The 18,251-nt window shown below is 39.8% G+C and overlaps 1 protein-coding gene across 3 annotated transcripts in view; it reads left to right on the forward strand.

Moving 5' to 3' along the window:
• Positions 1-770: 770 nt before the first annotated feature.
• The window catches only part of GABRA4 (gamma-aminobutyric acid type A receptor alpha4 subunit), a 66,610-nt gene continuing 49,129 nt past the window's right edge, over positions 771-18,251 (forward strand). For 2 of the 3 annotated variants that reach the window (XM_029235404.1, XM_029235405.1), the window contains exons 1-4: positions 1,748-1,776; positions 2,256-2,374; positions 16,954-17,021; positions 17,986-18,206. In XM_029235404.1, coding sequence (XP_029091237.1) covers positions 1,748-1,776; positions 2,256-2,374; positions 16,954-17,021; positions 17,986-18,206 — 437 coding nt within the window. Of the gene's footprint in view, positions 1,845-2,255; positions 2,375-16,953; positions 17,022-17,985; positions 18,207-18,251 lie in introns of all 3 variants that reach the window. The other variant, XM_029235403.1, reaches the window with a different exon arrangement.

Below are 18,251 nucleotides of genomic sequence, written 5' to 3' on the forward strand. Positions count from 1 at the left end.
CGTTTAATTGTTCATTCAATAAATATTTATTGTCCTTGTACTAGGTGCCATGCACTGTAATAAGAGAAGAAATAAACTCAGATAAACAAAAATCACCCAGCCCAGACCCTCAAGGAGATTACAGCCTTTAAGAGAAGAATGATACAGATAGAATTAGGATGAAGCATAATAAATGCCATGAAGGAAGCAATATACAATATCATGAGAGTACATACCTCTGGGTATTATGCACTTTTGGCAATCAGAAAAGGCTTCGTCTTTGCAAGAAAAACTTTAACCAGGAGATTGAAACAAACAAACAAAAATAAGCAAACAAAACCCCCATACTCCCTTGGCTTGATTGTTTCCATATCAAATCAGTCCACCAGTCATCAAACTTTGAACAAACCATCAAAGTCCTAAACAGAACATAATTATTGGTAGTGACTGGTTCCAGGGACTTAACTTTACAGAAATTACTTAGGTCATTGATCCATCATATAAACATTTTCATATGCATCACTATTAAGGTGAAAGACACCTTTTCCCCTTGGAACCAGTAATTAACATTTTCGAAAGTTCTATTGGAAGCGCTTATCTGTGTTCAATAAAACACTAAAGTTATGGTGCTTAGTGTTCCTTTGCAAGTCATTAGTGAACTGAGGCTTCCCTTCTATTTTAATCTCTCTCTCTCTCTCACACACACACACACACACACACACACACACTTTCTCTTTTCCTGCTCTCTCCTCTCCCTCTCCCCAGCCATCCTTTACCCCTCCCTGAAGCATTCTGGAAGTCGAGTCAGCTCCGTTGTGAAAGAAAAAGAGCGTCAACTGTCTCAAGAAGTGAAAGTGATTTTGATCAGATGTCCCTTTTCTCCACCTCTTTTCTGCCCTCCAGAAAAAGGATGGAGCAACAAAGCAGAGGGCCTGTGCGTGCCAGGCGGCTACAGGTATCATAAAGGAATTTGGTATCTTTGCAGCAACAGCTTGGCAAAGGAGTTGACTACAGAATGAGGCTCAAGTCCACTTCCTAACAGTTTGGCGAGAGTCTGCCCAGTGAGTTGCAACCCCTTTTACCAGGAAGAATCTTCTTTCCTTCGGCGCCCCCCAACACCTGAAGGGGAGAGTCCCAGAGGTTGTGTCCGTCCAGATTTGATCCCCTCTCCCTATCCTGGTCTCCCACTCCCCAGGCCCAGCAAGCCCTGCCATGTCGCCCTTTCTCCACCTCCAGCCTTGAAAATGGGTACAAACAGGTCCTCAAACAACCTAAAGAGAGAGGAGCTTCAGGGGTTCAATCTACATCCCAGCGGGAGGGAGAAGTGGAGGCTAAGCTTTGCTGTGGGCGGGAACACACCCGTGGTGGGGCGTTGCGAGCGCGAGGAGGGGCGGAAGCCCCTGGTTCTGCTCCCCGGGGTTAAAGGTCGGAAAGAACTTGGCTCAGCCCTTCCGTGCCAGCGCCCCAGGGTTAACCCCAGCAGGTTCGGGGTGCGGGCACGAAAGGGTGTGAAGGAGATACACAGCTCTCCATACACTGGAGAGCTCGGCAAGGAAAGGAGGGGGCGAGGCAAGGCAGGAACCGCCTCCCCGGCCCGCGTGCACACACGCGCCCACCGCGGCTGGGGCTGGCTGAGCGCAGGCGAGTGTGAGCGCGGGCGAGTGTGAGCGCGAGTGTGCGCACAACCGCGGAGAGCCTCTGCCCTCGCCTCGCACCCTGCTCAGGGCATCTGGAGAGCCTGGAAACCTGAACAGGCTTAAAGTATGGCATGTTGCAAAGATGGTTTCTGCCAAGAAGGTACCCGCGATCGCGACGTCCTTCGGGGCCAGTTTCGCCCTCCTGCACTTCCTGTGCCTGGCGGCTTGGTGAGTTCCCCGAGGTACTGAGGGCCTGGGGAAGGTGGAGAAGGAGCCAGCTCTGGGTCCCCTCTGGCTGCCAGCCTCCCCCCGCCCCCCGCAAGGGCGAATTAGACCCTCTGGTCTCCGCTGTAAGGTCAGCGGCCCGGAACCGGGCTTTGCTCTGACCACGTAGACGCCGAGAGCAGAAGGGGCGCGGGGTGCAAGAAGAGTGTGGATATTGGGGTCCGTGTGCGCGGGGTGCGCCTTTCCTGACCATTTCTCTCTGTCCCCCATCCCTCCGCCCTGCCTCCTTTAGTTTGGTGCAAGAGACTCTTTTCCTAGAAGATAAATGTTTCCACCTGTTCGCTGATCAATTCTTAAAATAACCCCATCCGCCCCTGTTTTTTTTTGTGTGTGTGTGTGTGTGTGCGTTTGCAGTTTAAACGAATCCCCAGGACAGAACCAAAAGGAGGAGAAATTATGCCCGGAAAATTTTACCCGCATCCTGGACAGTTTACTCGATGGTTATGACAACAGGCTGCGTCCTGGATTTGGGGGTATGAACGATTTCGAACGCGCAAGTGTGTCCTGTGTGTCTCTCTCTGCGTCTGTCTGTCTGTCTGTGGGAATATCATGAGGTATGCGTCGCGTGCAAAAATGAAAAATCTCTCAATCTCTCTCAATCTCTCCCTCCCTCCCTCTTTCCCTTTCCCTCTCCCAATGTCTCTTTTCTCTCTCTCTCCCCTCTTTTGATGAGACCTCTGACCAGAAACCCGCCCCCACCCGTACTTTCCCATCTCCCTGCCCCCTCAGAAGCTTGGCCTCTCCGGAACACCAATTACCTTCCGGGACCTGACTACCGGGTGGGCGAGGTTGAAGGGGAAGTGTCCAAAATGGGAACTCGAGGCTCAGCTGCCCTGCTGCGCTGTGCCCCGAGAATGTACGCCCCCCTAACCTGGCCACTGCTCAGAGCGGGTTGCACTTGACACAGCTGATACGAAGTTCCCTGTCCTCCCACGTGGAATCAGTCCCTCTGCCAAAACCTCGACCCTGTTCTGCCTAGGACAAGAATCAGGGGCGCAAGATGCCTGCTCTCCTAGAGAACCCAGTCCTTTCCTATTCTTTTCTACCTTGGGATGAAAGTTTACTTTATTTGCAGAGGTGGCATTTACTACCCTCCTAAGACTTTGGAGTCGGGTATTTCTGCTTTATTTCTTCCTTCAGTAAATGTGTATAAAGGGTCTAATAGAGGCACATCCATTAACAGCACTGTTGTTCTTTTCCATATTCATAGTCCCTTTGCTTATGTAATGAGAATCTATGTGGCAAGCATTGTGCTAGGCACCAGGTTCACAGACATCTCAAGATATTATTCTTAACCTCAAACACCGTCTCAGTCCAGTTCAGAGAGAGAACATGTGTCTTCACCCAAAGTGTTGGCCCATGGCTTCTGACCACCAAGTTCCTGTTCTTTCCAGTACTCTGAGCTAGTTACCCTCTTGGGAAATGAGTTGAATAAGACATAGGCTCTATCTTAAAGGATATAGACACTTTACTGTTTAACCCTCACAGCAACCTCAAGAGAAAGCTATTACTATTCCTATTTTACAGAGGAAGAAATTGAGGCTTGGAAAGATAAGCGACTGGTCCAAGTTCACAGTTAATAAGTGGCGTGGGCAGGATGTGAACCCAGATCAGGTTGTGTATTTAAAAGACAAACCCATGAAGACTGGGATGCTATCAGACATTCTGTGATGAGTATCATAATATTAGAAGCACTGAAGCATTTCATTTAAGCTTCCTATGGAGGGTGTTTAAGAGATAAGAAGATGGGGAGTGTAGAAGGTAAAAGGAAGCAGCATGTTCCTGGGAAAGAGGACAGAATTAGACATTATTTCAAAGTTGTTTGGTCCCAGCCTAGAAAGAATTGTTGGAAATAAAAGAGAAGTGGATAGATTAGAGCTGGATGAGTCTTTAGAGTCTGTCTAGTCTTGTTCTCCTCATTTAACAAAGGAGAAGAACACTGAAGATTCAAACGAGAAAGTGATTTATACAGGAAACATAGCATATTAATGATAGGCTGGAATCCGGTCTTCTGGAATCAGGAGCCATTTTTTTCTGGATTTTATTGAGAAGGTTACAGGGAGCCATTGAAGGTTTTAATTCAGGTTTTGCATGTTGACAGTGATAAAGATGGATGAGAAGGATGAAAGATTCTCTTGGTTCTTTTCACGTTGCCTCTCCAGGGGTAGGATGCTCAGCACCACATTTGGCTTCATGCAAATCTGAAAAGAGGCTTCCTTACAGAAGTGAATCATTTGTCAATGCACGATCTTTCATAAGTGACTAGGAAATTATCACTTTAGATTAAAAATAATTTTGTAGAGAAGGTTTCAGATGATGTGATACCATTTAAGGCTATATTATATCAATAAAAGACGATTTATCTGCCCATAAAGTTTTTAAGCTTGACATTTCAAGTAAAGAAAAAAATGATGGAAGTATGCAATCACATGTAGTTTAAATATTCATTAGTGAATTGATGTCCCTGAACCTAAATTAAAGTGAAAAGTTATTGAAATCATATGGTTTTATTATTTAATGTTGAAAATTAAAATCATATCTATGCCGTTGGTTATAATGCAAGTTATAATTCAAAAAGAAGAAGGGATCCATTGGAGTTGCATCTTTTTTACCAACTACCCTCTCCCATGATAATATATGGACAATAAAATGAATGAAATCAACCTATATAAGACATTGCTGGATTTTGGTTAGCTGCAGTACTGCTAAAATGTATCAAGGGCAATATTAGTCATCTTATTTGTCTCTGCCAAGTGACCTTCATTGCTCACCTGGCGATCCTTTTATAGCTTTATGGGAAGGGGTTGAATTCACGTTACTTTAAGTGTTAGCAGTTGATTAATTATTAATAACTTACCATGTAGCACAATTTTTGGGGTTGTTGCTCATAAATATTTGTGGTAAATGTAATTCATTTTTTAGAAGTGGGTCATTCTCTGTAAATACGTAGTATTCCAAATGTGACAGAGGAATAGTAATTCTCACCTGCAGAAAATGTGTAATCTGTTTACAAGATGTTATAAATGAGCACCACTGAAAATAATAAGAAAAATCATTGCTAGCAGAGACTCTTGGATGCCACAGGTATGATCCCTTCTTTGACATTTTAAACTTTGTGGAAAGTTTGGCATTTTATAAATGAAATGAAAACAATTCAGATTTTGACCAGTGTGCTATAAATACAGATTTATTCCCTGGTTCCTTTAATCCTACTTCTGCTCTCTGTAAAGCATTTACTTTATATCTGTTTATACAGCTTAGCAGTGTTCCATATAAAATAAAGCTAAAAGCAAAGATCTGAATTGAAATTGGAAGGTTTGTGATTGCTCAGTAGGCCAGGCAAGGGTTGAAATAGATTTGGAAATGAAATTATATATTTTTAACTCAGCAGCACAGATTGCAATGGGGAAGTAAAAGGAACTGAAATGGTTCTTGCTTTTCATCCCTCCAAGATCTCCTTTCCCTTGTCTCCCACATTCTCCATTAGAGAAGGAAAGGGGAAAGGTGAGAAGGGAAGGAAGGAGGCAGAGTGAGAGAAACTAGATTGGGACATCTGAAGGGGTAGAGTTCTTCCAGCCGTTGACAAATCAGTCTGCTACCATCCAGAAGTAGCTTGCACCTGCTTAGAAGCAGCACACAGTAAACCATTCCACAAAGGAGCTAGAAAATCATCCCCTTGGCTCGTATCCACTTTCAACACTGTTACACACCGTCTTAAAAATGCATAGCTAAGGTACTAACCACCAGGAAATAGCTTAGGAAGCCAGCCCTTACCCACTTCCATTTATTGAAGGATTATACAACCTTTTGTGCATGTCAGTCTTTTGAGGCAAATGATCTGGAATAATAAATGCTTCCAGATACATATAAACAGAGATGATTGCCTTAGATCATCTTCTACAATCTCTCTGAAATGGCAATGGAGCACTAGGGTCAGTTTTGCAAGGTTGTTCACCAACACAGTAGGACTTCAGATGAGTAGGGTTTTCTACAATTTTGAAAACATTTTCACATAGTGTCTAATAAGATTATCACAACTAGGCAAAAAGATAAGCAGGGCAGGCATCATCCTTCTGTCAGAGAGGAGGCTGAGAAAAGTTGCAATGAATTACCCAATAACCCTGTAATTGACAAGCAATTGACAAGCAATTGACAAGGCCAGAACTCACTTCTCACTCTTTAAACCCTTAGCAGCTGGTCTTCTGCTACAATCACAGGCAGCTGGTCTTCTGCTACAGCCACTTGTAAGACTTTTTTGCACCCTTCTGTTGAAAAAGAGTCAAATTTTCATTAACAGACCTTCTTGTTACTAAGCAGGTCATTAAAATAAGTAAAACTACATTTCCCCCAGAGGAGTGAAATGAGAACTTTTATTTTAAAGCTCTAATAACATTTTTAAATGGAAAAGCAAACACTGGGGGAGTGTATACACTTAGGTAAATTTGGAAGAATTTTCCCACAGAAATAACTTCTTTGCAATGTTTTCAAATGATCTATATCTCAACCTAAAAATTAAGTTGATGTGCCATGTGGTAGCTTTATTAATTGAACATTGACAGCGAATATATTTTTTAAAGTATATAGATGAAATGAACACTTGAAATGCCCAGGGCAACAGAAAAATAAAGCTTCATTCTCTTCTGACTTGTCACATTCATTCATTCATTTGTTGAGCTAATAGATAGTGAGAGACTGTTATGTGCCAAAAACAATGTTAAGTTGTGAAGATATAATTCTGAATCAGATACAGGCTAAGCAGTGTAGAGAGATAAAAATAACAAGGACACAAATAATAAAGTAAATAAAGACAATGCTATGGAACAATCCAATAGTATGCTAGAATAAATCGGGTGAGAGATCTATTTCAGATACAGTGGACAAGGAAGTCTTTTAAGCTAAGACCTAAAGGTGACAGACATGGAAAGAGTAAGCAAAAGTTGTTCTCAGGCAGCAAAAAAAGCAAGTGCCAAGATCCTAAGGTAGATAATAAATTAGTGAGATTTAGACAGTGAAGGGTGTCCAGTGTGCCTGGAATCGAAAAGCAAGAGGAAGAATCTCACGGGACTAGCTTGGAGTTGTTAGCAGAGGCCAGATCATACAAAACCTTTGGTAAAGGAGTTTCCTTTTATGAACCTGGACATCACTGGAGATTTTTAGGTGGAGGGAATGACATGGTATGACTTAGATTGTAACATGATCCCTCTGGCTGCCACATAAGAAAAAGAAAGGCTTAGATATAAAAGTTGGAACAATACTAGAAGCAAGGAGACCAATGAAAAAACTTTTTTCCTTGGTTCTTTCCGTTAAGTTAATGGTAGCTTGGAATAAGACGGTAGATGTAGCAAAGATGAATATAAACGGATAAAAGTGAGATATATTTTGAAGGTATAATTCAGCAAAGAATTGGTGATGGATTCCATATAGGTGGTAAAGGAAAGGGAGAAATCAAAAATGACTCGTGGATTTTTTTAAGAAAATGGACAGAGAATAGTGTTATTTGAATTGGAGAGGATTGGAGGAGGAACAGTAATGGGAGGGAGGGTGAAATCAAGACATCCCTGGATATGTTAATCTTAGGATACATGTGTGGCATCCTAGTGATTGTCCTTGTCTGGATATCAGAGGAGAGTTTTGTCTGGGGTCATCAGTATGTAATGCTGTGAGAATAGATGTCTAGAGAAGAGTATAGAAAGAGCAGAGAAAAGAGCCCACAGCCAAGCCTCAAGGAATATTGACAACTGAAATAAGGGCAGAAAACGTGGAGTTGTCAAAGGAGAATGAAAAGGAGTAGGCTGTGATATATGTGGGCACTAGGAGAGTGTGAGTTACAGTCAAGAGAATGGAATATCTTAGGAAGGAGGTATGAGACACCTCTCAAAGTTCTTCTAAGATATTAAGTAAGGTAAGAACTGGCCACACGGAGATATTTCATTTTATTCCCTTTCATCAAAAATTCATTGATCATATAATATACGCCAGGCACTGTTCTAGGATGGCACTGGGGATACACTGGTGGACAAAGGAGACGCTGTTTTCTGCCCTCCTGAGCTGATACTCTAGTGAAAGAGACAGAAAAGGAGCAACAGAAATAAGCCAAATATAGAGTATGCCAGATGTTGATAACTCCTATCGAGTAATACAAAGCAGGGGAGGAGGTTGCAATTTTAACTAGAGTAGTTAGGAGGGAGAGACTTGAATGAAGTGATATTTGTTTTTTTTTTAAATTAATTAATTAATTTATTTTTGGCTGCTTTGGGTTTTCCTTGGGGCGTCCAGGGTTTCTCTAGTTGCAGCGAGCAGGGGCTACTCTGTTGTGGTGCGTGGGCTTCTCATTGCAGTGGCTTCTCTTGCTGTGGACACAGGCTCTAGGTGCGTGGGCTTCAGTAGTTGTGGCACGCGGGCTTAGTGGTTGTGGCTTGTGGGCTCCAGAGCGCAGGCTCAGCAGTTGTGGTGCACGGGCCTAGTTGCTCCGTGGCATGTGGGCTCTTCCTGGACCAGGGCTCAAACCCGTGTCCCCTTCATTGGCAGGCGAATTCTTAACCAGGGAAGTCCCTGAAGTGATATTTGAACTATGATTCAAAGTAGGGAAGAGCATAAGCTGCATTTGGGTGGGGTCTTCTGGTTAGAAGTAACTCTACGTGCAGACATGGTAAGCATGGAATTGTTACTGCAGTGAAGGTAACAGGGCTGAGGAGTAAGAAGGGGTCAGTGTGATATAAGGATGAGGTAGTATAAAGCTTTGCAGGCTGGTGAGAACTTTGCTTTTACTCTGAATCATATCAGAAGTAAATGGAGGGATTCCGTTAGGGGCGAGACCTGAACTGGTTAATTTTCAAAGGGCTCACCTTGGTTGCTGGATTGGGAACAGTGAGTCAGGGTCAAGGGCAACTGCAGAAAGGATTTTAGGATCAACCAGGCAAGAGATGATGGACATTTTGACCAAGTTGGTGGCAGAGAAGTTTGTAAAATTGTAAGAAATGGTTGGCTTCTGGCTATTTTTCAAAGTTCTGGTCTACTGGTGACAGCTAGAATATGGGATGGGAGAAAAAGGGAGGTGTCAGGTGTCACTCCAGAGTTTGGGACTTGAACATCTAGAAAAATGGAGCTGCCAAGACTGTGGCAGAAGCAGCTTATGGATGTGGCTGAACAATTTGTATATGTTACATTTGAGATGCTCATTAGATGTAAAGTGGAGATAGGCTTGGAATTCAGGGATACTGGGTATGTCAATAATGTATGGTATTTAAAGCCATAAAACTAAAGAGATCACCAAGGAATTAATGGTGATGGGGAAAGGGTACAAATATTGAGCTCCGAAGTCCCCAGTGTTAAGAGGTGGGGAAAGAGGTGGAGGAATCTCTGTCCCAGGAAGACTGAGAAGTAGTGACCTTTGAGGTAGGAGGAAAACCTCAAAGAGAATGTACATACCAGATGTTAAATAAAGAAAGAAAACAGTATTTCAGTGTGGAGCAGGACTGGTCGATTATGTCTAATGCTCCTGGCAGACAAAGAAAGATAAGAACATAAAATGGACCACCAGATTTAGCAATATCTACATTTTCAGTGAGTTTGACAAGGGCAGCTTTGGCGGCATGATGAAGGTGGAAGTCTGATTGTGTGGGTTCAAGAAAGAATGGGAGGAGTTTCTTTCTGGGCATTTGTACAGAGGAGCAGAGAAATGGGCTGGTAAATGGAAGGAGAAAGTAACATCAAGAGAGCTTTTTTAAAAATGAGAGAAATAAGATGTTTTTAAAAGTTTGTGGGAAAAGTGCTGTAGATAGGGAAAAACTGGTGATATTGACAAAAGGAATTTTAGTGGCTCCTAAGCGTGAAAGCTAGATTATAATAGATGATGGAGTGAATAGAAAGGGGAGAATTCCAGGCACTAGGCATAGGTATTTTTCTCCCCCCAGATGTTTAAATACGAAAGAGAAGAGAAAGAGGGAAGGTTGCCTTTTTTAAAGCTGTTGGTGTACCACTGGAAATAGACAAGTAGAGAATAATATTAGAGTGGAGGGAGGGGATAACTGAAAGAAAGATGCCTGTGTGACAAGAAGAGACTGTAGAATCCAGAACACAAGTTTACTTTCTTTTGCTCTTAGTTTAATAAAAAAAGATATACTGGTGCTAATATATATTTACAGGTTCTTTAGGGCAAGAATATGCAAAATGCATTTGTTGTTTCCTAAAATAAGCACTAAAAATCTAGATATAGGTTATCGATAACTTAGTGAACATTTAGATGATATTTCACTGGGATGTTAGCTTTCTTTTAGATGAAAAAATACATCAACTTGCATTTCGTATATCATTAAACAAATAGCTGCTTTATTGTCTAGGCCTTTTTTATGTATTTATTTTAAAAAAGCTTCTGCTGCATAGAACTGGATTCTGAATTAATAATCCATGGTTCATGACACACTCCCATGATTGGTCCCCATATCGGTGGACCTTCTTTTTATCTATCCATCTATTCGTTTATTTACTCTAATAAAATAGAACCCACGTAAATAATTAAACCTTGACAACTTACTCTGCTATATGGTCTCCCTCATCCTATTTGCCTGTCTTCCCCACTCAAAGTAACCACCATTCTGAGTCCTTTTAAAATTATTGCATAGCATGGGACTTCCCTGGAGGTCCAGTGGTTAAGACTTCGCTGTCCAATGCAGGGGGTGCGGGTTCGATCCCTGGTTGGGGAGCTAAGATCCCACATGCCTCGTGGCCAAAAAACCAAAACATAAAACAGAAGCAATATTGTAACAAATTCAATGAAGACTTTAAAAATGGTCCACATCAAAAAAAACTTAAAAAAAATAAATTATTGCATAGCTTTATTTGAATATCATTTTAGCTCAACTTTACTCTTTAATAAATTGAAATTTTAAAAATTTAATTGTTTTGAACATGCTATTTACAATCTTTGGATGCTTTTCTCACTGAATTGTGTATTCCTAAGACTCATTCTTATTGTTGTGTATTGCTATAGATCATTCATTTTGACTGCTGTGTGATACACTCATTGCACAGGAACCAGCTGATTCATCTGCTCTGTTGGCAATAGGCATTTTGCTTGTTTCCAGGATTGTGTTGCTGTGAATATTCTGGCCCAAATTTCCTGCTGTAAATGTGCAAGAGTTTCTTTTGCATATATATCCAAGAATGGATTTTTCTGGATCTTAGTGTAAGTGGGAGTTCAACTTGATGAGATAATGCCAAACTGTTTTCTGTGGTAGTTTTACAAATTCAAACTCCCATTTACAGTGAATATGAGATTCAGGATCCACAAACCCTTGAACACTTTGGAAAAGAATATATATATGTGTATATATACATATATATATGTGTGTGTATATATACATATATATGTATATATACACACACATATATATGTGTATATACATATATATGTATATATATATACTTGAAATGGTATTTTAATGTGAAATGATTTGTATTTTTCTGATTTCTAATGTGGTTGAACATCTTTTCAAATCTTCGTTGCCTACAAGAATTTTCCTTCTGTGAATTGCATTTTCATCTTTTGCTCACATTTTATTGTTGTTTTTAGTACTTTATTTATTCATTTATTTGATGCCTTTAATATTTAAAAAGTAGAGCTGGATTGATAGGATCATACCATAAAGGAAGCACTAATCTTTAAGGTCATCTAAATAAAGCTCTATAGTTATTTGCTTTCTCAACAATATCAATAGACATCTGTTCCTTGTTTAATATGCAGGAATGCTAGTTTTTCTATATTTTGTAAGTGACAAAGAGCATTAGAGCCTTATTTAAATATTTCACTAAGATTCCTTGCTGTTGTTGGACCTCTTAAGTCTCTCGATTTGGGAAGACACATTAATAGTGTTTTGTAAGACGTAGCTGGAGGCATGGATTTAGGTGGCTGAAAACCCAGAAATCTTTCCTCAAGCGCGTGGCTGGGGAGGCAATGTGGAGAGCAGGGAATGAGTCGTTTCAGCATCTGCGGAACTGGTTAAGTCTCTTTCCTGGGTGTGATAGCAAATTGGATCCTATTACTGGAGAAGAAATTAAAAAGTGATATTTTTGTCCAGGTCTCTACAGCTGAAGTAAACAGTGGGAAATTTTCTGAAATGTTAATTGCCTTCCCACTTTTCAAGCAAATAATAAAGTTATTAGATTCATTAATAAGATGGGAGTATTCCTCTGAATTTGATCCTGGTGGTGTTGGCTCCTTCTTTCAAAGACTGTTGAAGATCACTTTGCCTTAGGAACTGTCCACTATATTTGGGGGATTAAAAACTATTTCCCTATTAGCAAAGTAGTAAGGTTTTAAAATAAAAGATGTCTTTTATGTTACACAAATGCATAGAAAATTATGAGAAGTCCTTCCAAGCTGAAAATTATCTGGTTTCTATGTAATTATGCTCTTAGGAGGGTTGATTTGAACATCCTAAACAGCAGTGTTAGAGGAAGCGTCTCTAAGAATTATTCTTAATTGCATAGCGACCGTGATTCATTGAAAACTGATTTATTGGAAACCTATTACATGTAAGGCCTGGGATTTGTTCAGGGAAAGGATATAAATATAAATAAAACACGAATTCTACTTTAATCAGGAAATATTTTTAGCTTAACTGATGTAACAAATGAATTCCAGTACTTTTTCCTTTGGGGAGATTTTAAAATCACTGCTGGAATGATATTAGGAACACAATCAAATACATAGTTTTCACTACCTAGTATGTGTAAAGCACTATACTCATTTGGGATTTCCAAGAGGATTAAGATTGGTCTTTGCTGTTAAGGAGAGAAAGACTCAAGCAAGCCATAATAATAAGAGCAATGCATAGGAAGAGCTGCAGTAGTAACGTAGTTCAGAAACTACTCATGAAACAAAATGGGAGAGGTAGGTATGGCATGGTATGTACTAGATAGAAAATTATATGTAGGTAATTAATGGTTGATTTATTATTTAATGATATAATTAGCATCATTAAAACTAGAACATACTTTGTAGATCAATCCAGGGGCTTATAATTCTGGCTCTGGAATATAATATTTAACCTCTGTGAGCTCAGTTTCCATGTCCGTAAAATTCTCATGAAATATATCTGGAGGGTGTTGTGAGGATTGAATGAAATAGCATATAGGAAGAGCCTAGTATCCTGCTTGGCACATAGTAGGCCTTAAATAAATAGTAATAGTATCTCTGCTTATTGTTCTTTGGGAAGAACCCCATTTCTTGAGAGCAGTTCCACACATACGTGCCCCTTGATCTGTCCACTCTCCATCCCGACTGCCACATCCTTAGTCCAGGACGCCGTCATCTCTCACCTGGCCTAGTACAGCAGCCTCTTAGAAAAGCCTTCTTCTACTCTTGCCTCCCTATAATTCGCTGTCCATACAACTGCCAGAGCGATTCAGATCATATATTTAGATCATATATTTTCCTTACATCAAACCTTTGATGGTCTCCCAATGATTACGGGATACAAGTCAAACTTCTTACCACAGCCTATAAACAGAGGCAGAGCTGGACTGCATATCAGAGGGAGAACACTTGGGGAAAGAACACAGGACAGATGAGTAACCTCTGGGTTCATTTGCTTCAGCTGCCGTAACAAAGCACCACGGACTGGGTGGCTTAAATAACAGCAAGTTTATTTTTTCACAATTCCGGAGGCTAGAAGTCCAAGATCAAGATGTCAGCAGGGTTGGTTTCTTCTGAGCTCTCTCTTCTTGGCTTGTAGATGGCCATCTTCCCTCTGTGTCTTCACATGGTTTTTCTTCTGTATGTTCCTGTGTCCTAATCTCCTCTTCATATAAGGGCACCAGTCTTATTACATTAGGGCCCATCCTAGTGACCTCATTTAAGTTTATTCCCATTGTAAGGACCCTATCTCAAAATATAATCTCATTCTGATGTACTAGGTGCTACTTCAACATATGAGTTTAGGAGGAACATAATTCAGCCCATAACAACCTCTCTCATGAAGATTTATACAAGTTTAAAACAGTGACAATAACATATATTATAAATATGTTGCTTAAAACATACCACTTTCAGAATATGGCTAGAGAAGTAGGTGCTCTGTCCGAGCCTTTCGCCTTGAAGCTGTCCTCACCTGAAATGCATTCTCTCAGCTCTTCCAAAGTCTCGTGATCATCATCCAGATCTCAGTTTAAGTCACTGCTTTGAAGATTGGCTAAATAATCTAGAGTGGCTTTCCCAGACTCTCACTCAGTTACTGGCCTCTTTTGTTTCTCTTATGAATGACAGCATTCTTCCATTTAATTCATTTCCTTATTATTTATACTTTCACTCCCCCAGTAGCATGTTAACTCCCTGAGGCAGGGAACTTGCGAGTCTGGTTTACCATTGTATCACCAGGGCCTAGCATGGAACCTGGCATACAGCAGGTGGTCACTCAATAAATGCTGACTGAATGGGTATCCGAATGAAATTTCTCTACCAATTATACGTTTTTAGGATCTCATTCAATCTCAAAGACCTTTGTGATCTTATAAAGCAAATACTGAATAATGTCACAAATACCAAGCAGTTTTCAAGAATCATTGAAAAAGTAGTATGTTATGTAAGAATTTGAAAAGATTCATTATTATCATGGAATCATTATAACCTTAAGAATTAGCATAAACCCACACACCTTAAAATAAATGTATAAGGAAAAATATGATTGGCCTAAATCCTCCCTCTCCTACCCTTCCCCCACTTCAATAGAACACCTATGGTATTAATATTTTACAGGACATGGTTTGGTAAATAAATACTGTTCTAGAAAACAGATAAATGCTTTCTGTGAACTGAAGTGAACAGCATCACCTAGGAACTTGTTAGAAATGCGAATTGTCAGGCCCCACCTTAGACCTAATCTAACAGCAAGTCTGGGGTGGAGTCCAGCAATCTGTACTTTAACAAACCTACCAGGTGATTCTGATCCAGTTAAAGTTTGAGAACCAGTATCCTAAATTGATCTTCAAAGTAACTGGATTTCTCAAGATTCTCATCAAACAGTCCTGTTGTCAGGACCTACTCAACCTTATTTGTTCTGAGTAACTTATCTCTCCTTGTCCTGACTTGCACTGAAGTAGTGTTTTTAACACTTTAGCAGTTGTCCTTAAGAAACAAGCAGAGTGATTTTTCCCACTTTTGAATCTTTTTGAATGAAATCTCCATCTGCTAGGGTTCAACACACATTACTTGCTTCCTGGATTACCTATCTATTCCTGAAACACTTTGGCTTTACTATCATATTTTTGTTGTTGTTGTTTTCAATTTCTCATTCAAATAAAAATTCAATTCTCTCTGTTTTCCAAAGGTGTTATTTTTTAAAAATGAAAACTCATGGCAGATCAGCCTGATCTCTACATTTTCTCTCACTATACTTCCAAAGGATATATTTTTCCTAGCATACTTATTCAAAAAAAGAATTTTCTTTCTCCTTCAAACTATTTTTCTTTCTGTGGCTCAATCTTCACCATATAGGGGGAGAGATATTCTCATTTGTTTTATGAGGGTAACTTTAGACCTAGGGCATTAAGCTATCCCAATTGTTCTTTGTCTTTTTTGGCGTTAAGTCCGATTGCCCAACCATTATTCAAGGGAAATAGTCCATCTTGATAGCAGATGTTATTCTTTCCAGTATGGAATAGGTAGCCCCTGGACGTACAGTGTTATAAACCATCATTTAAGAAATCAGGGCTTCCCTGGTGGCGCAGTGGTTGAGAGTCCGCCGCCGATGCAGGGCACACGGGTTTGTGCCCCGCTCCGGGAAGATCCCACATGCCGCGGAGCGGCTGGGCCCCTGAGCCATGGCCGTTGAGCCTGCGTGTCCGGAGCCTGTGCTCCGCAACGGGAGAGGCCACAACAGTGAGAGGCCCACATACCGCAAAAAAAAAAAAAAGAAAGAAATGATGTTCAAGATTGCAACAATTAAAAATTTTTATTAGTAATTAAAATTGATATGTATAATAACAATTGCTATCATTATTGAGCACATTATGTTCTGGAGACTGGGACAGGAGATTTACATGTATTATTTCAGTTAATAGTCATTAAAACCTTTACCTCTGATGATATGTGACTTGACCAAGATCATACAATTAGAAAGTGTTAGAGCCAAAATTGAACTCCAGAATTTCTGATTTTAAGCATCGTGCTAAACCCAGATTGCAGCAACTTTCCTTTGTCTAAAATCTGTGTCAGCCCATTGTCATGATGCTCCCACGTTTCCCTTCTGCCAGACACACCCATATACTTGTTCCTGAACCAGTTTTATTTAGACGTAGGAAAGAATCTCAGTAGTGGCCATTATTGGAAGAAAAGAGAAACTAATACCTGTTAAGTACTTTCATGAGAGAGTAACTGTGTTCAGGGTCTCATAGGAGCAATTTCATTTGATCTCTGTCAACAGTCTTGCCTGATAGTTATGGTTGCTGCTGTTGAGGAGTTAAGTAACTTGCCCCAAATCACACAGCAAGTAGGTGGTAGAGCATAAATAGGTCTAACGTTTAGGAGAGCTTGACTTTGGTCCTAATTACCAGTGGATGGTTTACCTATTGTTAAAGGTGACATGACTCATCTTTGTGTTTAAGTTTTTACCAATATCCTTAACTTGCCAAAGATGCATTCCTTACAGCCATTTTGGTTTTTCTCCTCCTCAATCTTGTGGTTAAGTTCCCTCTTTTTAACAGCTCACTTCTTTACTAAAGGCCAATCAGATGATGGACTAAAAAAAATCACAAAGGCTAAAAGCTTTTGTTCCCTGCACTGCCTGTTGTAGCAGTGCGCAGGGGTGATGTATCTTGAAGAAATAAGGTTCCTCGTAAGTAATTGGGGTTTCTTTTTGACCGTGAGTAAACATTGCTTTCTGGTTTTGTTGTTCTTTTGTCTTCATTTTTTGTAGAGCTGCATTGTCTCATTGAAAATTTAAGATGCTCATGAAAACATGATATATAACCTGTCTTTACTTTTTAATTATCAAACCCACCTTGCCTATAAGATTGGTAATTATTTTTTCACACTTATTTACTTCATACTTACTAGGTCCTGTTACAGAAGTGAAAACTGACATATATGTCACTAGCTTTGGACCTGTTTCTGATGTTGAAATGGTAGGTATTTGGGAAATTAAATGTACTTTTTGAGGTTTGAAAAAAACATGCAGAAAAGAGGGCAATTAGCATTTATTTTGTAATCGATCACACAGAGCTAGAAAGTCAAAGAACAGCCTAAAAAGTTTACAAAAGTAAGACGTGGAACTTGCATTTCAGCTCTAACATTTGAGTATTTTTTGGTTCGGAATAATTCTCAACACAGAAAAGAACGTTCTATTACTAGTCCCCATAGTACAACATGTATGTAGTATTTTTTTCCCGTAGAAAATTATTGAAGAGGAGAAAATTAGAGAGTGTAATTAGTTTTGGTATGAAACTATATTGTAATCCTAACTGCATTGAGAATTCCTTGTTGGCCCAATTGCTCACTACCCCTCCCCCCACTTCCATCTCTCAGGCATAAAGAGCTTAGACTATCAAGCACTGGTCAAGATAAATTTGTCCATTCAGTTCTGTTCTCTAATATTAAAGATTTTCAGTTTCCAGGTCAAAGAAACTACTTTACTTTTCTCCTTGACTCTAGGCAAATGTTAATAAATTCTGTGGTCATAAAATTTCTCTTACATATTTTAATTTGCCTTAAAGAGATCCCTACAATTTTATGATGAATTATGCAGTGATATTTGTTACACATTAATTTTGCCACTTGATTTAAAACAAAGTACAACCGTAATTACCTGGTGCTGGTGGTTTTATTAAATTATAGTAATTATTCTTGAATGATTAATATGTATGATTATCTAACAAATGTAGAAGATTAAGGTATAAAGATGGACATAACATGCTTTAATTGCTGACACTTTTTTTTGCTCCACTGATTTTTTAAAAAAATGTTGCTCCTATTTGTTTTTATTTGGGGTAGTCTTTTTGGAGTGGGAAAGAGGCTAGAATTTAATACATTTTTCTGCATATTTATGTGTAGTCATCTGTGATTGAATATGTCACAAACTAATTTCCCTAGGAATACACAATGGATGTGTTCTTCAGACAGACATGGATTGACAAAAGACTAAAATATGATGGCCCCATTGAAATTCTGAGATTGAACAATATGATGGTAACAAAAGTATGGACTCCTGATACTTTCTTCAGGAATGGAAAGAAATCTGTCTCACATAATATGACAGCTCCAAATAAGCTTTTTAGAATTATGAGAAATGGCACTATTTTATACACAATGAGGTAGTCATTTTTCTTTTTTGCTTTTTATCATTTTAACTCTCTTTT

Source organism: Monodon monoceros, unplaced genomic scaffold (genome assembly GCF_005190385.1).
Source record: "Monodon monoceros isolate NGI ecotype Baffin Bay Population unplaced genomic scaffold, NGI_Narwhal_1 Super_Scaffold_20, whole genome shotgun sequence".
Classification (NCBI taxonomy): Eukaryota; Metazoa; Chordata; class Mammalia; order Artiodactyla; family Monodontidae; genus Monodon; species Monodon monoceros.